This window comes from Epinephelus lanceolatus, chromosome 8 (genome assembly GCF_041903045.1).
Source record: "Epinephelus lanceolatus isolate andai-2023 chromosome 8, ASM4190304v1, whole genome shotgun sequence".
Taxonomy (NCBI): Eukaryota; Metazoa; Chordata; class Actinopteri; order Perciformes; family Serranidae; genus Epinephelus; species Epinephelus lanceolatus.
Genome location: NC_135741.1, coordinates 18,317,655 through 18,340,291, shown reverse-complemented (window position 1 = coordinate 18,340,291; position 22,637 = coordinate 18,317,655). Strand labels below are relative to the sequence as shown.

At 41.0% G+C, this 22,637-nt stretch overlaps 1 protein-coding gene across 3 annotated transcripts in view; it reads right to left on the bottom strand.

The window, feature by feature from the left end:
- LOC117258362 (dedicator of cytokinesis protein 3-like) overlaps nucleotides 1-22,429 on the bottom strand; it is a 67,884-nt gene extending 45,455 nt beyond the window's left edge. For all 3 annotated transcript variants that reach the window (XM_033629184.2, XM_033629185.2, XM_033629186.2), the window contains exons 1-6: nucleotides 21,719-22,429; nucleotides 13,536-13,619; nucleotides 11,758-11,798; nucleotides 9,443-9,498; nucleotides 4,127-4,223; nucleotides 1,028-1,176 (exon numbers count right to left, since the gene is read on the bottom strand). In XM_033629184.2, coding sequence (XP_033485075.2) covers nucleotides 1,028-1,176; nucleotides 4,127-4,223; nucleotides 9,443-9,498; nucleotides 11,758-11,798; nucleotides 13,536-13,619; nucleotides 21,719-21,755 — 464 coding nt within the window. In that variant the 5' untranslated portion in view covers nucleotides 21,756-22,429. The remainder of the gene's footprint in view (nucleotides 1-1,027; nucleotides 1,177-4,126; nucleotides 4,224-9,442; nucleotides 9,499-11,757; nucleotides 11,799-13,535; nucleotides 13,620-21,718) is intronic.
- Between the last annotated feature and the right edge of the window lie 208 nt (nucleotides 22,430-22,637).

The following is a 22,637-nucleotide window of genomic DNA, read 5'->3' as shown; positions in this document are numbered from 1 at the left end:
TGACAATACAAGAGAATGTAGTGGAGTAAAACTATAACGTAACAAAAATGAAAATATAAGAGAAAAGTATTTATACGTATAGCACTTGAACTTTTGTTCTTATAAACTGTGTTCTATATCAGCTCACTCCAGCTACAGTTTGATGTATCAGTATTATCTTCAAACAGAAAACTCAAATTTTCACAGCAGCACCACCACATTCAAAGCCCAATTTTAGATTAGTCTTGTGCATGCGACATTTTTGGCATCTTTGAAAGCATTTGGATCTCATAGCGGAATTGGGATTTGTGGGTTTGAACAGTACTTATCCACTCAACATGAGTTTGCATTTAAGAGACCCACCAAAGAGTGTACGGGATTAAAGAGGTGCTGGTACAATGCTGAAGTAAATGTTTCCTCACACCTCTGGTTCATGCTGCTGTATATCATACTGTAACCCTTCACTTAAACATAGTTGTGCAGCCTCAAATCACTGAGGACTATCAGTGCTGCTGTGATCTTTTGACCATGAAATTAGATCACTACAGCTCTCAGGTCAGTGTGCACTACAGAGCACTGACCTCAACACGCATGGTGCACAAAATACAGTGTATTGCAGGCTCCACTCCTGAGGTTTTTTCATTCTAACACATATATTTCAAGTGGATATCTGTGTACTTTTGTGTGTAATTGTGCAATGAATCTTACAATAAACTGACAGATGGCCCCTCCACATAAAGTTCTTCCTTGGCCGAGCTGCAGCCCTCACATCTTTATCTCTGTTATGGATGCCTGTCACAGCTCAGTTGGAAGGAGTTTAAGACTGGCAACAGTAAGAATATGGCTTTACAGTTCCTCCAGGGGGATGTGCATTGACTTTAAGCCGCTTGAGATTCACTCATCTGCTAAATGACCATAAAATTACATCATAGTGGATGCTATTTCCCACCCACTCATCCAGGGCTGTAGATCTCTCCAGTGCCAAAGAAATATTGCATTCCATGATCGCCAATCTCGGCACAATGCGCTAAGCACAAGAGTAACTCACTCGTTGCCCCAGTCGAGCCGTACAGTGATGTGCCTCTTGATCTCACGAGTCTGATCCTGGGCGAGGTGACCCTGGATCAGCTGCCGACGCAAGTCGATGAGCTCATTCATCACGTGACGCAGCTTATGGAATAGATCCACCTTGTGTTTCTGTTGAAGCAGCCAAAAAAAGACTCAGTTAGGATATGTGATCTCCTTCTACTACAGCATTTATATAAAAATTATTAAAGGGGACCTATTATAACATGTTTACATGCTTCAATGTTCAAAAAACACTTTATCTTCCTCATATTGTCTGTCTGAGAAGGCTCCCTTTAGTGCCTGTCTCATTAAGCCCCCCTCCTGAAAAAGCCCATTCTGCTCTGACTGGTCAGCATTTCTGGGTCTTTTCTATATTAGCATCTCTGCACTGTCACTGCAGCCAGGGTATGACTGCAACAGACAATACCAGCACTTTTTACTATGACAAAATCACCAATTAAAGCTACTAAACACAACTGGACATGTTCCAGCAGGAAAATGATCTGAAATCCGGGACATCAGCGACCAAGTAAACATGTCTCCCTGACGTTAGCATTTAGCTCTAGATCTTATGCAGTGCAACTTCTGGTTTAGCCCTCCACTTACTTGAATGGTGATAAAAATGATTTAATTGTGCAGCTTTTCTAGACTTTTAAAATGTTATCGGACCAAATGGGTCAATTTCCAAGAGTGAAACACGTCATTTCACAGGGGTTGTGACTACAGATGTACCGATAGCACTTTTTCCTTCCTGATACCAATTCCGATCCCTGAACCTTAGGTATCTGCTGATACCGAGTACTGATCCGATACCAGCGCGTAAAATAAAAATGGATGGGATATGAATTGTTGTATGTCTCAACTCCTAAAACTCTCTGTAAAATATTAAGAAATGAATACATAATAGTAGAATGAATGCCATAAAACTTTTTTTATTATTATTATCCAGTGTTGACACAGATCAAGACACAGGTTAAAGTGCAGCCACACAATTTGGTAAAAAAGACATTTTAAAGGCAACAGTAGAATGCTTTTTAAACTCCGCTCCGTTTCCATTTCGTTTGCCTGTAGCGTGCGTATGCGTAATGACGTGAGGCATTACGTGGTATCGGATTGGTCATAGGCTGTACTCGCCGATACCGCATTTTAGGCAGTATCAGAGGCATTTCCGATACTGGTATCGGTACAACTCTAGTTGTGACGCTCACTGATTTACAGATGTCTCTTTCACAGTCTAAGTAAATGGGAAGAAGCCTTTTGGGCCCTATGGCATCATGTGACAGACCAGAAAGTTGTAATTCCACATTTGGCCACTATATAAAATTGGCTTCAAAGTCTCGTGCTAGTCCTGGGAGTTTGAAGCACATGACCATACAAAGAACTCTGGCAGACTATGACATCATACTGTCACCAGAGTAGAGAAATCTGTTGGAAACGGTGTGTTCAAAACCGTAGGAAACCTGAGATTCTTGCTTATAGCTTATTATTTGAAACTTTAGCCACATTTATTATGAACATCCTTCATTGTACACAGAATATGGAAAAGTATAATATGTCCCCTTTCGTTAAATTCTTCTCAGCATTTACTTGATATCATCTGTTGTGTTAATTTTATAGCATAATTTTATAACTGCAAGGCTGGACACTGAGTCTAAATGCAGGGTTTTTTTCTAAAATCAGACTCTGCTGATTTATTTAACATTCAGTTGAAGTATGATCAAGACAAAATCACATTCCAACCACTTCTGCCAGCCTGCGCAGGTAGCAGAACAAATATGTGCTGCTACTGAGATTTAAAGCCCACTGGTTTTGTTAATGAAACAAACAAATAAATTCCCCTTGCAAGTCTGCTTTGACCTCCTCATAGTAATGAATTTCATCACCACTTCTCGCAGACCAAGGACACCACTTTTAATTCAGGCATTTTCTGTTCTCCCTAATGGCATGACAAGTCCACATTACCACTCAGGTTTGTTTACATAAATGCAAAGATTAAGCGGTGCCACAATGCCGATGTAAATTTAATGAGGATAAACACTGCATGTTCTCAAAGGCTGCTGAAAAACAAAGATTTTTGTCAGGGTTGATGAGCCCTTTCGGGTGTCTATTCTGCGGGGCTAATTACATACATTATAACAGATACACAGTTATGCTTAGGCCATTGCTCCCTGAAGTAATGCCATGAATTGTAATTGGCAACAATAAGGTGAAATGCATCAACATCTAGCCAGTGCTACATCCTATTATTATGGATGCAACTGTGGCAACATGGCCCATATCACACAGGGGGTGAGCACCAAAACGAGCACTGTTAAATCAGCTCTTCACATTAGTCAAGCTTCAGAGGAAGTTACATCACCACACCAATGCCTCGGGCTCCTTAGTTGCTCAGAGCATGAGCAGTCCTCAGTGAGAGGTTATGTAAAAACTCGCTGCCAGCTCCGCAACGTATCCACTCAGCTCCAAACTCAAAACCCTACCAACCACTTCTGCCTGCTCCCTCGACACGTAGCAGGATTAAGGATGCTTTAGGTTTCCAGTAATCACTTTTGCCCGGCAAGTAAAGGCTGACTGAAGGTGGCGAGAAGAGCTGGATCTTAGAATGATGCAGAAACTACGAGAGGCAGGCTTAAATCAATCAATGGCTGAATGACACGGCATGAAATTGCATATGACAGGTCTGTAGGCCATTATCTGTGTCCAACCACCATTTCTGTTCCTACATAGATAGTATATGAAAATGTAGGGTGACAGTCAGAACGACATGCTATGGGGAAATATCTAAAGGAGCTGTCACTGTATGTTTGGGCTGTATCTCTTTGGGCTATTCACTATACTGCTGGTTATACGAGGTGTTGAATTAGGTGCAGGGAAGAAAACATACTGGAAAAGCTTATTCCACCAAACCCCCTAAGGAGGATGCAAATGAAACAACGATGGGTGTAATTTCTTTTTGCGAGAGCTGTTTTTTCTCCCAACTCCCTTGGAAATCTTGTTTGTGTTAGATTCAGTCTCACATTTATTGCTTAGTGTTTTGTTTGAGGATGAGGGAGATGTATTGTAATACAGTGCTACTGACCACATAGAGCTGCTTCCACAAGACCCCCCATTCCTGCAGTGTGGAGGTGGTCTCTGTGATAATAGGGTCCTCGAGGGGCACCACTGTCTCACAGAGCCTGCAGAAAAAACACGTATATCAAAGTGAGTAAACACAAGGACAAACACACAAATATCAGTATTGGTCAGTAATGCAGTGTTGGCAGATTACTTGTTTCAGTAATGTAGTAGTGTAAAGGATTAAAATTTGAAATTCTGTTGACCCCTAATGGATTTTTCTTTTTATCTTGGTGTTATTCAGTCTTTAAAGAAGCTGTTTACAACATTCAGAGCACATGTATTATTCAGAGTCTGAGCCGGGATTATCTGCACACGGTTCTCAATATGGAGGTGGCTGAAGTAGTAGCTAATAGGGATGGGTCACGATTTTCGAATTTCGAATAGTCGTTTTATTTTTGAAAAATCGATTTTTTAATACGACTATTACTATTCACCGTCTTATTTCCCCCCCTTTATTTGACATGCAATTCAGCTCCTAACCGCATGAGGGCAGTCTAGGATTGCTACAGCGGTGTGAGATGGGCTACCAGCTAGTTTGATGCTCTTCTACAAACAGGAGAAACATGCAGAGACTACCACTCCATGAGGAATGTCCGCAGTCATTCGGGCTTTCATAGTCGAGCGCACTTCCGTGTTGTAGTTTCCTGTAAAAATGTCCGTGAAAAATCCCCGCGATGTGAAAAATACATGCCGAGCAGTCACTGGTGTGCGTGCACAGGGCTTGTGGACGTCCGCTTTGAGTCCGCACGGACCTCCGCGGAGTCCGTTTCGCCCGAGCATGTTTGGGCCTTTAAAGATGAATGCATCTCTGTGTGCGGGGGGGGGGGGGATTATTCGAAAAATTGTCGAACAGTTGCCACGATTTTTGAATAGTGTTTTTGTTTGTGTTGCCCATCCCTAGTAGCTAACAGTGCTAACAGTGCTAACAACAGCAACAGTGCTGACAGAGCTCACAGTATAACCTAGGGGGGGAACTAGAGGGTGAGAACTATGCTTCTGCGATGATGCTGTTGCTATTATCAGCGGTAACTGCTCGTAGCTGCCATATGAGTGCAGTGCAGAGAGGCAGCAATTAGCTAGCCAGTGGGACACACACAGGGACTCGCATGATTCACTACACCTGCCTGCTGTGCAGAAGGAAGTAAGAATCTACTCATGGACGAGAGGCTCGTGCTTGTGAATGTGCGAGATGTAAATATCAATGGTGTCTCCTTGTCTGAGCTACAACGTTAGCTAGCTATGGTGTGCTAGGCGCTTCCTTTTGTGCGGCGATACAGTTTGTGGGCTAAAGAAAATATTTCCTACATGAAACTGCTCACAACAGGGTTTGTGGATTATCTTAAGTAAGCAGGTCATGATTTCTGGAAAGACACAATAATGTTGAATTTTTCAAATATATTTTTTGGCACTTTGAGCACCACAGGCCAAGTGCCATCTACGTTCATTATATTCAAGAGAAAGCAGACATCTCTACAGCCGTTATCTCCAACAGTTGGCAACTCACACCAAAACAATCTAAATTGATAAATAGCACTACAGGCAAGAGGAAAATATGTACTTTTGGTTTTGGGGTGAACTGTCCCTTTAAGCTAGCTGTTGAAGGAGAGTGAATAAAGTGCTGCAGGGATGATGTTTATTTGTAGGCCAACACGGTAGTTAGCGTCGCCCTGGTTCTCTTGTCAAAAAGCCAATGACATTTTACCATTGGATTTTGGATTACTGCTGAAAATAATCTCTGTGGCAAACAAACATTTATGATACTTAGACATTTTGTTCAGCAAGATAATCTTCACAAATGAACAACACATTTATTATTTTATTTGAACATAAATGCAACCTCCACAAGTAAAAAGCTAATGTTAGGCTATAGACGTACTACACTACTGTTGCATGACCTTAACATTGCCACCACAACGAGGCTGTTAAACCGTGTCCGGTGTGGTGACGCTCTGTAGTCACATTCAGCCACTTGTTAGAAACTGCCTTTTTCAAAACACATTAAAGCTTTAAAATTCATGAGTGGGGTCTTGACTGGCGTATTTCAGGTCGAAGAACAAAATGTTAATGTCTCTTAAGCTTTTGTTGACCACAGACCTTTTTCCAGGCATCTAACCAAAAACCCACTGACTTTGAGGTAAGGGAACCACAAGTGCTAAAATGCTAACTCATTTCCAGGTTTAAGGACTCTTCCTGTACCTCTCTATACCCTCAAACCATAGGGTGCCTGCCTGTTAAACCACAGCATCTGATGTTCTACTAACGTAACGTAATGTGTAAGTTATTAAAATTTCAAGGAGCTGGCTCAAGACTGACATACATAGACACATACGAAACCACATGGATGTATGTCACTGCTTGAAGCCAGCTTTTTAAAGAAGAAACAGCTATGATATGACAAGGAGGTAATATCATGAAGAGTAATGAGATTTTCTCTGCCTGCAGTTAGGAATGGAAGTGGAGCACTCTAAAAACCACAACACAAATCCTTCCTGTGTGACCACACTCTTAGGGAAACATTACACCAAAGGTTAGATCTCTTGAAGTCACTATGCTCTGGCCTGTGCTGCAAAGAATTATCTTTAATACTCTATCCTTGTTTTTGCAACAAGGGAAGCATCTCCATCCACTACATAATGAGTCAGGGTGATTGTCTGTGGCACGGATGCTTTGGGAGAACCACAGATATGCAGTAGGTGTGTCACCTCATTAACTCCATGAGACAGCAAAGCACTTTTCCCAGAGTGCAACTCCTAGAGCGAGGAGGTATAATAATGTCAATTTCCAAGTCTGCACTTTTAACTGTTTGAGTGCAAACGAGAGTCCTCCTGCTATGTGGGAGCTCAACTGGAGGGTGGTGATATAACAGCAAATATCCCATATCCCAGTCCACACTGAGCCACAGCTCCCAGTCTGCAGATTTAACATCCATGAGTTCAGGCTGATAAAGAGCTCTGCTGCCTGTTTTTGTCTCCGCCTTTATTGTGGCCTCTACAACCGGGACCGGCTATTGTGACGGGAACTCTAGATGACTGCCACTGTGTGTGTGCGAGGGAGTGTGTGTGTGTGTGTGTGTGTGCATGTCAGCAGCTGTCCGGTGGTAACTGTCTTGAAGATTGGATCGTCACAGATCATCACACTCTGACACTGATGAGTTGATGAATCTATATCACACTGCCTGTGTAATGAGTGAAGAGGAGCTCCTGACTAATATAGAATAAAGAGAATTGTTGTTTTTTAAAACATCATTGCTAATATGATCATCCTGCAATATGTCTCAATAACCACTGCTGATGTTGTATAAGGATGTTCCTAACGACTAATTTCCCTGACGTTAACACATCAGTTAAGACTACTCAACTAGTCTAAACATAAGAAAACACTCAGGAAACAATATTCTTTAGGAAAATGAATCTTTAGGAACATGCCTGATTATTACAACAGCATTTTCACTAGGTGAATGCAATCGCATAAAATAGTAAAAACTTGTATAATAAGTTTAACCGACTACAACAGATCATCAGTATTTTCATGTGCATCTCTCCGCCTACATAGGACAGAGTTCCCACACATTTTTACCAATGAATTTTAAAAACTCTTCCATAATATTTTACCCCATATCAATGACTTCACTTAAGTAGTTAAAAATAGGTAGCCTTACATAGCAAAGGCGCAATCGTGAGGCTCTTACTCCAGTGTGTTATGCCTTAAGACAGGCACTGTAGCAAAAAATGTAGCATGGAATATGAAATGAAATGCCTTTGTGTCTACACATACAGTAGACAGAGAGCTGTAACGTTATCTGGCCTGGCTATGGCAGGCATAAAATATGTGCTTTTCCCCCTTTAACATGGCTGACTAGAGCCGTTTCCCCAATGTTCCCAACATCAAACGTTTTGGTGCAGAGCCTACATTCAGCGTGGATAGGGTCTGCCTCTCTTGAAGCCATGTACTACATTTTTCATTTGAAAGCCATTATCATGTATGACCTTCTGTCTGCATGTGGCGGTGTATTTTTCTGCAGAGACGAGGTCCTTTGCCTGTATTTTTTTATTTTCTGTTTTTGGGATGTTTATGAGCGTGTACCTTTATAAAAAGGTATCCCGTAAGCAGCAAATGTAGCAAAGCAAAATGCCAAACGAGAGATATCTAGGGTGCTGGTGAACAAATTCACCATCACTAACCGACAATCCTGTATCGTGTACTTTTAAACAAACTCTTTCCAGGCATTTGCAGATAAGTAAACTGCTTGCGCCTGCCAACTTTACTTGCTCATTGACATTCCCATCACCAACTACGCCAGTGTGTCTCAGTCATGCAGCACAGCGCTAGATTTTAAATTAGTAATTAGTTATCACGTCTAACATTAGACATGTTTTGGGTTTTTTTAATATATATTTTAAACAACAGCCAAACCAAAGTATATTCAAAACTTTTCCAAAACATTCTGTTAATTACGAACCATTTCCAGGCCTGGAAGTTTTTCTAATTTTATAAAATTCCTAGGAATTTCATGACCGTGGGAACCATGATAAAATTCTACATGCTACAATAAATGAAGATTTTATTTAACTTTATTTGGAGATGAGATCCTCCTCATTAGGGCTGGGCGATATATCCTAAAAATTATATCACGATACATGATATATATCTCGAAATATTTTTAAATCTCCTCAAAAGCACTTCCTTAATGCTAGGACTGGGAGACAAAATCAAACATAACAATATTTCTGACCAAACACCCTCTCTGATGCAACAAAGTCAGATTAATAATCATCAATATTATGGATATAACGACTAAGTACGTTAAGGCAAGCGTTAAAACATATAAAACGTCTGGTAAGTTGATAAATTTACATCACTTTGCCATATTTCAGTCTTTACAACAAGGGGAAAAACACCATTTATGCCATATCATGATACTACGATATCCAAAATCTAAAATGATACATCATCTAATATCTAGATAACGATATAATATCTTCATATTGTGCAGCCCTCATCTAACTCACACTGTACATTTGTGAAAATGTATTGACTATATCAGAGAGCAAATCAATTGTAACTAATTAGTTTATGTTGATTTACTTGCCCCTCTTGAGTGTGTCTCACTGTGAGTTCATCTAAACTTTACTATCTACTCTGGCATTTTTTTATTTGTGGATAGATCAGGGTGAGGTACATACTGAGTTCAAAATAAATTTTAAAAAAGTTGGATAAGTGCATCCCTAATTATGATGCTGTGCAAGCTCAAATAAAAACACTTCATCATACAACTCACCCTCTGTTGGTCACTGTGGATTTCTTCAAGTGGACATAGCTGACTGGGAAAATACCCTGTGGACAGAGAGGAAGGAGCAGAGATGTTACTGAGTGTGACAGGATCACGTTCTCCATTCTCCTGCAACATGTAACCAAAATGTACAGTATTGTGTTGTGTCTGTGTTATTAGGTAGAACTGTGTTGAGTTGAGATTACACAATTCTACTGGCAACACATTATATGTTGAAGGAAATGCGAGATCACACTTCCCTTATATATTTATATTTTTGACAATTTCTGCTTTGCTGTGTGCTGACATTTTCTGCCATGCAAAGGAAAAAAAAGATACAGTTTGCACACACTACAGAGACGAGAGGCAGAGCAACGTGCAGGAGCCCCATTGTGGCTTGGCTTAGCAGGGGAAGGGCATGGGAGACTGAGTGGTGCCAACTGCCACCCTTGCAGTTCATCTTTCTTATTCTAATCTGCCAGATGTGAAGAATTGGCCACAGTGAGCACAACTAATTCTCTCAGCAGAGAGAGAGTATGGGGGCGATTGAATGTGGGCAGCAGAGTACATAACAAAATGGAGGGGTGTTAGTAAGAACTGTAAATAGCTGATGAAGAGTAGAGAAGGACAGCATGTAGCCACTAACACCTACATTTACCAGGACTGGACAGCTTTTGTGCTTTCTTTAAAACATTACAGCAGCATCACATAACACTCCAGTTTCTGACATTTCAGATTGAAGCAGTGGACATATGAAAAAACAAAAAAATCACCTGCTGCTTTCATGTTTCTGATACATCCGGTATCTGTGTCTCTGTACTACTGTTTGTATTGTGGATATTTAACTCTCCGACTTTGTACAACAGCTCTCCAGCTCTGCTACAGCTTATCAAGTCTGTTACAAACAGTCTTTACTGAACAATCAATCCAATGGGAAGCAGATGTGTCAGTCGTATATAATAACCACTTAGTGCAGTGCAGAGTATTGATCTCTGTCAGCAGTGATGGTGTTGTATTATTCCGAGTTCTGCACCTATGGTCTCTACTGAGCATTGTGCAGCGAGAGGATTTATCATAATGATGCTGCATGCACTGACTGTGAAGTGAGAGGTTTGGATTATATTGCTCCGTCCTGCCCTCAATCTTAACTTTCCCTCTGCTTTGATCAAAGATATAACACCACAACAAGTATGTGCTGCATCTCTCCTGCAGAAGTCACTGAAGGATACTGTTTCTTTAGTGCTATGGGATACAACTAAAGTGGATCTTTGTTTTATTTTTTATATAACTTTTGTTTTGTAAAAGGAATGGTTATCAGATTACTAACTGCACCATCTGCTGGCTGAAAGGAAAACAAAATTTGGATTTTCCAAAGAATTCTGCACAGGTAAAGACGCATGTTGGTGGTGTAGTGGTAGTTGATGAGGTGATGTGGGTACTACTGGGTATATAGCTAGGTTATCATTGAGAAAGTGGGTATACACTCATATATTTCAATGGCTTTTAGGCTGATAGGTGAATTTACTGTAAACAGACAGAAAAAAGGTGAGTATAGCTGCATTTACCCTCCACTACACCACTTTGCAGTGTGGAGTATCCATGATGCTCTGATAATCTGTTAAGTGCCGTACTACAATTTAAAAGAAATAATGTATCAAGGTGTGTATGCAATGCAGTGCACATACAGTATATGTATTCTATCTATTCTTGTCTTTTTTTATCATATTCACCACATAGTTTTTTTCTTTCCCACCATTTGAAAATAACATCTTGAAGATGGCACTACATTTGGTGCTTTTGTGCTATGAAGTCAGAACAACTTGGTTAAAACGGTGTCTTTGTGAAAGGAAATACAGGTCAGGAGGTTTCTATTTTTGTCAAATCAAAGCTCTATTCAATAAGTTAATCAGTCATTAAGGCCTTTGTTGTCTAGACGAAGTTATTTCTGGGATGCGCATCTCTCACTTCACATATCATTCACAAAAATGCATTGGTTTCTGATAAAAAAAAAAACCTTTATGTAGAGACCACTCTGTATTACAAGGCAGTTTCACCAATGTTTTGGTGGCTTTGTGTGTTTAATAAAATCTAGGTTAAATTAAATACAGATTGTCCAACCATTAATTTAGTTTACAGTCTTCTACATTATTAATGTGTGCCTACACATTTCTGCTTATTTACAATGCAAAGAGTTTTTTGTTATGTAGGAGTCTACTTATGCCTTTTATTCCACTCTCTGTAAATTTAAATGTAGAATACTGTATGTAGCCTGCAGGAATCCACACAATGTTAAACCAGTAATGTGTGCAAGCTATTATAATTACCTTGATAGAAGGCTTCTTGGTGGAAAAGCCTCTGTACCAACCTAAAGAAAGAGCAAAGTGCACATCAGAAAACCACTCTATCTCACAGTGAAACACAGTTTTGTATACAGTATGTGTCATGACACCATTTTGCAGTGGAACTTGATAACATGGTAGCCTTCTGAAGAAATTGAAGGTCAAGTGTACTAGCCTTGTTTTTAAAAACAACTCAAATTAGTTTGTAGTTGAAATGTCAATATGAATATATCCCCAGCTGTTATAACTTTGCTTTTATCACAATGGCTATCATACCTCTTTTGAAGTTTATTCATGTTTACCTGCTAAGCCCAATAGCTAACAATGTTGTTTTTACACACCGCGCATAAACTTAGCTAACTGCGCATTAAACTTGCGCTAGCTTCGACTAGCCTAGCCTAGCCTAACCTAGCCAAGCTTAGCCTAGCCTAGCCTAGCTTAGCAGTGCTACGGCAGGTCCACTTTTTCTTTATGATAGTTTCAACAAAATAATAAAAATATGCCTGCCTGTCTTCTTAAGCAAAACTTACTGTTTTAACTGATGCCGTGAATACTTCGTGGTCAGTCAATTTATTAGCCATTAAATAGTAAACACATCTGTAGAAGCAGTTCCGTTAGCCGCGGTTCCGTTTGCTAGTAGCTAGCTCGGTTACGTCACTGAACCAGTATGATGGATAATAATAAAGTTAGTGGCTTTTTAGACACCACTGGCTGTACGGGGGAAAAAATAATATGATTATATTATAGTAAATGTGGCATATAATGAGTATGATATGATTTGTGTTGGTTATCAACGTTTAGAGTTTAAGACTTCCATTGATTCATCCTGAAGCAACAACGTAAACTGCAAAGAGCACTGTAACCAGGATTTGAGAAATAGGCCTACTGTGGGCTTGAGTCAAGGTCCCTACAACCACCTCACCCAAAATCTGAAAAAGAAATTCCCATTATTTGGATTTTTTATTATTTATTTATCAAGTTAGCTTCAGTGATCTTTTCTCTGATTTTTGTTTAAAGGAGCAGTGTGTATGTTTTAATGGCATCTAGCAGTGAGGATTGCAGACTGCAATCAGCTGAAACTTCTCCCATGCCCCAGGGGTGAACTCCTGGTTAGGATTCCTGCAGGTGTTCAGCATTTGGGAGGTTTCTACTAGGAGCCGAATTATCCGCAGAGTTCTCTTCCTCTCCGGAATAAATGGACCGGGTGATTAAACCGGTAAAAACACTGAAGAAAGCAGTTTCACCTTAAAAAAAGCAGTGTTGTTTCAACACTGCTTGTCACAGACGGGCCTCAAACTATGGTGGCCAATGTGAAAATGCAAATGGCTCTATCTAAGGCTACTGTAGTAACATGGCAGTGCAACGTCAAACTAAAATGTGTTTAAGAAAACTGCCTCTATTATCCCTGTAATTAATACCAACAGTTCTTAACAGGAATTTTCCTAAATGTAAATTATGGACCAGTGAAATGTCGCGTTAATGTTTTATTTTTCAACATAAAGGTCTACATGGTGTTTCAAAGCCGTCTTCAAGCTGCTGGGAATAAAGTTCTGGTGGAGAAATACTGAATTGTTTATTCATTTATCTGGCCTAAATGTAGTCGCATTTAAACACTAACTAAATTCCCAGACCAAATTCCTAGAGGGACATGTAGGCCCTGAAGGAAAATGACCACTACACTGCTGTAAAGACCTGCTACTATTAACAATCAAAATAATTGTGCCTCTGTTAATCACATTGCAGTGCCAAAGGAGATCTTTTACCTTCGCTCTTCTCCAGGATCTGTACAGTTTCCCCAATCTCCAGGACCAGGGCCTGACATATTGATGACCGGAAGTTGCAGATCACTGTGCAGAAAAAGAGAAAACAATCATGAGACAACAGTGTTGAGAAATATTCAACCTTATAGTAGGTGAGTGTCAAGAGATATTACATTATGGATAAAATCCATGCTTGGTTTCATCAGTGTTGTGACCTCTGATTAAGCAAGGTGCCTCCACTACACTTTTGTGTCTCCACACAGCATGTGCTTTGGGGTTGTAGCTGGGCTTTTAATAAGCTGTTTAATGCAAACATCTAAACACTGTCACACAGGAACCACTGCTTAGCAAACTGTAAACAAGCTCCCACCCTAAAGTGGGTAGTCATTTTAATAGGCAATTAATTCTTAAGCGGCCTGATTTTTGTGCAGTGTTAAGTTAATTGAACTGTCTCCCAAAATAGAGCCCACACAAAGTGCTAAGTAGTAAACGCTGCTTTATCATAAGTTGGTATTACCATAAATCTTCAACGCCACCTGCTTTTGCAGCATCGTGCAATCCTTGACCTCACACAGAAACATCTTTTGACTTAAACATTTAATAAGACTGTGATTATTCCATATGCCACAGCGAAGGCCTTCACAATCGGATGGCCTCTGGAGTCTGTTTTTTATCTGTGCATCTATGTAAGATACAGAATACAAGACAAATTTGTTTAATAATGTCAGGACTCCACTGATGATTTTAAAAACCTACAAATGGTGGCCCTTCAAGGAGAGTTTGGTGTGAATCATTATGCTAATGAACTAGCCAGGGGACCCAGTGAGGGGGAGGAAGAGGAGGAGGGGCTTGGGCTCGGCTCCGTTGCCTGTTTGAGGGTAACGAGTGCTCAGTTCCTGTGCTCGGGTAACTATGGCAACAGATCATCCACAAACTGGAGGGCTTTCTTCACTGTAACTGCTGCGGGGATCTGGGCATTTTAAAATGGCAAAGCTTATGGATGCTGCATGGCACTGGAGTTCAAGTCAAGCGTATTGGGCACGTATTAGAGTCAGAGAGATGGATAGACTTAAAGAGCCTCCTTGTCACCTTTTTTCAGTCTGCCTCAGGCCCTTTTCCAGCCAGGGCTAAGTATTTCCTATTTGAGAGTGCTATTCTTTAATGGCCTCTATTTCATTTGAATTGCAAAACCGGCACTCACACCATTTGAAAACTCTTTAGCAGAGGCCACGTCAGAACAAGATGAGCTTGTCATGTTCGAGAGAGACGGGCGCATCAAGCAGGCTCATATTTTCATAGTCCACCCTCACAAAACCTCCAAGCTGTGTAAACACTCTTTCATTGTGCCTAAAAGCTTTGGAGCATTAGCATATCCACAAAACATAACCAACAAAAATTCATCTTTATACTCCAACATGTTGAACGTAGGATGTTGGAAGGACTGACGGGACAGGCAGTGGAAAATGTTGGCAAAAGCAAACATCTCTACTGAGCAACGGTATATCAGTCCAGACTGTCCCTCTATTTTGTTGCATTCATAGTCCACATGGCATCTTATGGCCACTATTGTGTAACCAATAACTCAGTGGTGGGAATTATGGGGCTTGTGCACAAGAGGAGACTCCTGCTGTGCCCCACTTTCCTCTCACCTTGTCACACCTTCACTTTTCTATGTATGACAAATACATAGGCCTACTCATTCATTACTTAAACACTGCCTGCATTCATTCACTTATTTTATTCACTTTTTTAAAGAAACAGATTGCCTCAAATATTTGAATACATTTTCTTTCTCTTACCTGTAGTGCTATTTATCATCTAGATCGTTTTGATGTGAGTTACAGGGTGTTGGAGATATTGACCATAGAGATGTCTGCCTTCTCTTGGATATAATGGAACTACATGGCACCTGGCTTGTGGTGCTCAAAGTGCCCCAAAAAACTCAACAGCAATGTCTCTGACCCATGTTCTCAAGATAATCCACAGACCTTGCTGTGAGCAGTTTCATGTAAGGACTATTTTCTGTCTACCAAACTACACCTGCCAACTGTATCACCACACAGAAGGAAGGGTGCATCTACTGCTAGCTCACCTAGCACCACTGAGCTAGCTAATGTTACAGCTTAGCAGAGGAGGACTCCATTAATATTTAGATCTCAAGCTGTCACGAGCACAAGCCTCTCGTCCATGAGTAAAATCACCTACTCTAGCTGATCACTGTAGGGGAGGGGGCTTTGATTTTCCCTACCCAATCACTAGAGATCCAGGTATCCACCTGAATCCAACGTTTTAAATCCACCGATGTGTAGCGATGCCGAAATACCTGTTTTGCCTGGGTTTTTAAGAGTAGAGTGGAGCAAAATGAGACAAACTACAATGTCAGGCTGTACTGAGATGATGGCTCTGGCGCACCTCTTGACAAAGCTTGACAATGGTGTTAGTTCTGTTCATAGTGCTGAGTTGCTAATTGTTAGCTCCCTGCGGTGCTCGTTGGTAATTTTTTATTTAAACAGCTGTTTACTGTCATGATGCCAGACGAACCATTCAACTTGAACTCAGTGCAGTGGGTGGATTCAAAGGTCTGGACCCAGGAAACCGTGGTTTAGTTCAGTATAAAGAAAAGTGCTCACAACAAGGTCTGTGGATTATCTTGAGTAAGCGGGTTGTACTTTTTTGGAAAGAGACATTGCTGTTGAGTTTTTCAAATGTATTTTTTTGGCACTTTGAGCACCACAAGCTGAGTGCCATCTAGTTCCATTATAATCAAGAGAAGGCAGATATCTCCAACACTTGGCAACTCAAACCAAAACAATCTAGACTAATAAATAGCACTACATGTAAGAGGAAAATATGTATTTTTGCTGCCCCTTTAAGGCAGTCATATGCATTGAGCTCTCTTCTACTGGGGCAAGTTTTCTTTGTAAAGAACAAAATAGCCACATGTTAATCTTCCACCTGGTCTAAGATAGTAAAGTAGTTCAAGTTTTTCCTATTTTAAGAATGTTTTATTTTTCTGGGGGTTTGTAGGGAACATTTCAGTATGAAGTAAAAGTGAAAACTAAATATAAACTCCACAAAATAAAAATCCACAGGCTCCATAGGGGGGCACTCAGTTTGGGGCCTTGAGTTGTCAGAAGTCGTATTCCCCCCACTATGACACCACGGGGTACAACATTTGAATTCATCAAGAGAAGCTACGGCTCTTACAGTAGTGATAGAAAAAGTTCCCCCTGAAAGCGGCAACCTTACAACAACACGATGGGGACTGGATTTCGTTGAGTAATCTGGTCGTGACTTTCAGTTGCAGTTAAAGGGAAGGGAAAATGTTGATGGCAGCAAAGAGATGCTTTTCCAGAAATAATTATCGAGCAACAGTGAATAATGCTTCCAAAAACTGTAGAAATGGTGATTTTCAAAAGAAATAAATTGGGTTGAGAATAGATAAAAGAACTACACAGGATTAAATCTTTACTATGTCTTGTCAACACGCAAAGTATAAACTCAAAACACAAAATATTCCCTATTTCCTGCTTTGACTGAAAGGTTTTAACAGCGTGAAAATGTCTCCTATGAATCCATTTTTTTGTGTGTGTGTTGGCGTGAAGTGAGAACAGAAGCTGGAGACGCTTTTCCATCACAGCACCTCATAACCACCACCACCAGCTCCTGTAGGACAAAAGTAGCAATAGTCCTGGATTTAATTACGCACACATTACGACAATGAAGCCATGACGTTTACATCATCTATGGTATCACTTGGGTCACCTGATACTGAGAATCATAGGAGGGAAATCACCCAGTGAGTATCAAGCAACATGGTTTAAAATAAATATTAGATTTAGGAGACAGGAGACAAACTTGTTCACAATTGTAAAATAAGTTTTGAAGCCACTGAAGCAGCTTCAGTGAGAATTAATGACGCTCTTCCTCTGTTGTGTCTTTATTTTCTGACTCGCTGCTCTTCACCGGTGGTGCTGCCACCCAAAGCCCAATTTTTTAAATAGGAAGGCTACGAGTAAAAAGCTCCACCTCACCTTGTGTTGCGGTGTAAAAATGTGGCAATTCAGAGCTCTCCACTGTGTTAAAGTAGAGAGTTGTAGCACCACAAACATTGCGTCTGCATTGAGAGGTTTGTCTTGGGTGACAGGCACACACTCGCATCACATAAATAAACTGTAATTTAGAGTTTTGGTTGTATTTAGGTCATGTTAATGTGTGTTTGCTGTCTGTAGTGTTCTCTGCTCTGACACCACAACCACTGAGAAAATATACATGTATATGTCCAGACTAAGGCTAGGCAATATTTCGATATTATATCAATATTATGATAACCAGCTGGATTTCATCTCAGATTTTGGGCACTGTAATATCATAAATGTTGTCTTTTCCTGGTTTTAAAGGCTGCATTACAGTGAAGTGTAATTTTCTGAACTTACTGCTCTAGCTGTTCTTTTATTTCACCTTTATCCGCTTTCTCATTAAATCCACGTTTCTTATGAGTATTTATCAAAAATCTCATTGTGTAAATATTTAGTTAACGCACCCTACAATATTGTTTCAATTTTTATATCGAGGTATTTGGTCAAAAATACCGTGATAAAAGATTTTCTCCATGTCACCGAGCCCTTGTCAAGAGAGAATTTGTTCAGTATACATACTCTGTACAAAGTCAGTCTCAGGTACATGAGATACTCTGTGTTTGAGGGTGACCTTTGACCAATTTCCCTTGTCTACCCTTTACATACCTGTTTCCTGTCTTTCTCTGTCATTTTTATAGTCAAGCCAAATCCAATATGTAAGGTATTGTTCATTAAAAAACATGTATTGTTCTTTAACAACTGGTGAAGTGAGACATCTTCCAGTGTAAATATTATTACATGCTGCCATGTCTTGAAAAATGTTTTCCCTCTATATGTAATATAGTGAAGCTTAAACGCAGCGTGCGTGGCCTGATGATGACCTTGTATTAGAATCAGTGAGACACAGAGTACCTCACTGTACAACGGCCCTCAGGGGAGAAATATTCTGCAGAGAGATGGGAGATGTCATCAAAAACCTGCCAGTACAACAGTAAACACTATTATGGATTTTAAATTGTCTGCCTTTTTTTTTTTTTCAAAACCACTGAGTGCTAATGGCACCAGTGTGCTGAGAAGCATTTTATTAAAGAGGACACTGTGCTGTTCTAGACTGCAGCAATGGAATAAACTTATTTTTGGGGAGTTTCTTTCATTCTTTTAGCTGCAGTCTCAATCATAACTAGTGACAAGTGAAGCTGAACTGCTTTCTGAGTGGATCCTTAAAGCATTCCAGTAATGCAATGTGAATATGCAGACCATGAAGGTCCTGCTTGAGTAGTCCTGTCCCAGATCCAGCTAAGTTAAAAATTACACAACGGTCTTTGGGCTTCGCCCACTGAGTCATGTTGTTCAGCACGACTTGAATGCACACTCACTTACTCAGACACTTTACTGCGCTGAAGTCTTGGTAACCTAGGGATATCTGCCACAGAGGCAGAGGAGCGTTTCACCATATCTGATCCCAAATCAGTGTCACAGAAATCAAGGCATGTTAATCAGCTGCATGGGTCTGTGATGACTTTATCATGTACATCACACATACAACAGTAAGTATATGTAGTGCTGATGTGCAGTTAATGTACAGGAAACCACAGAACTAATATATATTGTGATCCAGTGCTCATGATAAAGCCAAGAAGTGCTCACCAAAATGAAGCAGAGCAACTTTCCACTAAAATCAAAGCTAAAACCCATGAAGAAATGCTACTTTGGGCTACTTTAATCTCTCTAATCCGCTCTCAGTCGAACATCAGCTCTGTCTTTTGTTCTGTCGTGAACACGTTTGATCCTCGAGCTGTCCATTTCAGATAATGGTGGCCTAGCCTGCTTGATTATTTCATGTAGTGCTACAGTAGTTTGTGTCTGAGCCGTGTCCATGTGGCCTCAGATAAAGCCAGCTGATTCATTTCACTCTCTCTCTGTGGGCAGGTACTGACTTTCAGTCGGAGCCCTCTCCAACAAAAGTGTAAAGATTTTTTTTCCAATATTGCTGCTTATGTGAGAAAAAAACATCAGTGACTCATGCAAGAAAGAGAAATTTCACAAAGACTGGCCTGGGGATTGATTTAATGGTGATAATTTTGAAAATCTACTTAAATTTATGACAAGAAATCCCAAATATTTACAACCTACGATGTCACAAGTCGCTTATATTTTTGTTTTATATCACTAATGAGCATTTATATTTGACATTTTACAGACTAATTATTAAACAAGGAACAGAACAAGCAATTATAGATTAATTGGTGATTAAAATAATTATCAGTTGCAGTTCCAGAGTGGAAAGAGCTGGGCAACACCACCGGTACATTCACTCCAGGCTTTTGCTGCCACTCCACAAGTGATTTACAAACCAATATTACTTCCTGCATAAACAAACAGAATAATGAATAGGCAGCGATTCTAAGAAAGGCATTAACGTTTCATGAGGTGGTCTCCAACTGTTTCCTGTTTAGACGGAATCCATTAAGATAGCATGGGAGGAAAGAAAGAGAGGCCTGGCTGGCTGCTGACAGACCACAGTTTTAAATCGGTGTGAGAGACAATTTAGAGGCAAAATAAGAGACAAAATAAAGCAAATAAGATGGAGAAGTGTGCAAAATGGTGCCACTAATAATACCACAGCTGAGAGAAGATGATAAGAGGCTGTGTAAGGGCCGGTTAACGTGGGCTTCATCTTCAATGATGCTGGAGGAATATTGAGCCTAGCATGTCCACACGTTATCTGAGGCGAAGGGGGGAATTGTACCAGAGTAATGTGGGCTGCTTTTTTTACAAGGTACAGTGTGTACTGTGTAGGTACACAGCCTCTCTGCTGCTTCCCCGCATTTCAGCACCGTGGACAGCGTCATCCTCACATTTCAGCACCGTGGACAGCGCCAGGTCACTCCACACTGACTGACTGATGCGGAGGCTGCGCCGAACTGTTGCTTCCCCACACTGTCAAACCCCCCCTTGGTGTATCTGCGCCTGAGAAACACCTGCAGTGACTCTGTGATGGATTCATGGAGGCGCTGGATGAAAAATACCAACCCCTGAATGCAATAAGATTACAATACAGCCAATTTAAGGAAGCAGTAATATGGTGGATTTCCATTGGGGGCTCTCATCCTGCAGTCTTTAACGTAATACCTCCAAACAAAGTGTGTATGTGTGGGCGTGTGTATATGTATGTGTGTGGGGGGTATCATATGCAAGGCTGCAAGACAGAAGCTGTAGAGCATCTGGACATGACTCATTCCCCCAATGGAAAGCTTCTATAGGATAATCAGACGCTGTAAACACTATTTGCATAGCAGTGGGGTTCAGCAGTGGGATACTATGAGGCTCTTTTTGCCCCTCTTGAGCATGCAGCTTGCTTTGACGTTTGCTTTTTTGTCATAAAAGGCCAATCTGAGTGGAAATGCTGATCTCGCAGTGCACTTTCACCTCTCCCCCGGGGTCAAAGTGCACACATGCAGGGATGAGCAGTGGTACAGTGCAGTGGCTGTCTATGCAGCAGCAGCAGCAGCAGCATTAGGGCAGTTTCTATCCACAGGTATACTCCAGCTTCACTCCAGCCTACACCTGTTGGAGGGACGCAGTCACGATGCCCCCTCGTGGTTTCAGCACGAATCGCCTTTTTTCTTTCTCCTCCTCTCCCATCTCCCCTCCTCCAGATATGCCCATATGAAGAAAAGGCAAAAATGCCACACTGACGCATTTTTATTATTATTATTATTATTATTATTATTATTATTTCTTACAAAACCACACAAGTTAAGAGCAGGAGCCTGATTTAAAGCACCGCCTGGGGTTGTGTACAGACTGCGATAGCATCTTTAAGGTGGTGGGTTGTAGGCTGTATCATCCCACGCAATTTCCCTTTCTATGCAGTCACTGTCCGCGTATATCAGCCATTAGAAGTGTATGTGTTTTTCATTGGGTGTGTAATGGGTGTAATAACAAGGGGTGAAAAAAGGGCTGCATATGCGGGGTGTCGATGAGCAGAAATTGGGTGTTTCTCGTGCTAAAATTACCATCACAACGCTGCCTGATTAAAGTCGATATAAAAAGCTAGAAAGCAAAGGTTAATTAATGAACAATAAAAGGCTGTGATTGACTCACCAACTCCGATTTTCTCCTCCTCTGTAGGTATCCACATATTTGGTTATTTTCCCTCCGGTAGAGCAAGCCACATTATGTCGATATCGTGAGATGATGCTGCTGAAAAATGAGCGCTGAAGGCTACAGATTCTCCTGGCTGCTCATACACGGGACTACATGTCTCGACCGGAATCAGTATCCTGGCGTTTGTGCGTGTGTGTGTGTGCAGGGGGGGAGGAAGGACCATCAAAGCCTCGATATCTCCGTTCTATTATGTCCCGGCGTGTGTCTCCAGTCTGATGCAGTCGCCGTGTCCACCTAATGTAACGCACACACACACACACGCAAGCATGCACGCACGCTCGCACGCACACTGTGAGCGGTTTTCTGCTCTCCACAACAAGGTGTTATTGCAGCCGCATTTCAAGTGGAGCGCAGATATTTCTTTTTCCTCGAGGGTTATTTATTTAATTTCTTTGTTTTTCTTTTTTCCTCTCTTCTCGTTTTTATTTATTTATTAATTTTTTTTATCCCCCAGCCAATCGCGCGCAACTCCAGCTGATCCACAATAGGCTGCTCAGCCAGCGTGAACGGGCTGAATCGGTCGGTAATTAGGAGGTAATAGGTCGCGATATCATTCCGCGGTCCGAGCTGTCGAGCTGCTGCAAGAAAACACTGAGAAACCTGCAATATACCATAAGCTGCGCCATCTTCATGGTCGTCACATGACTCGTTTTGTCAACACTGATGTGTCAAGCATTTGCAAATATATGCGCCCTCCCTCCTTCTCTCCTTCCTTCTCTCCCTCTCTGCATCCATCACAAACACAACCTGCATTTTCTCCTGCTACGATGCTGGATGGCAGGCTGCCCCCCCCCCCTTTTTTTTTATTGAATGCGATGCTTTGGGGGCCATAAAGTAGCTCTCGGTGTTACGGATC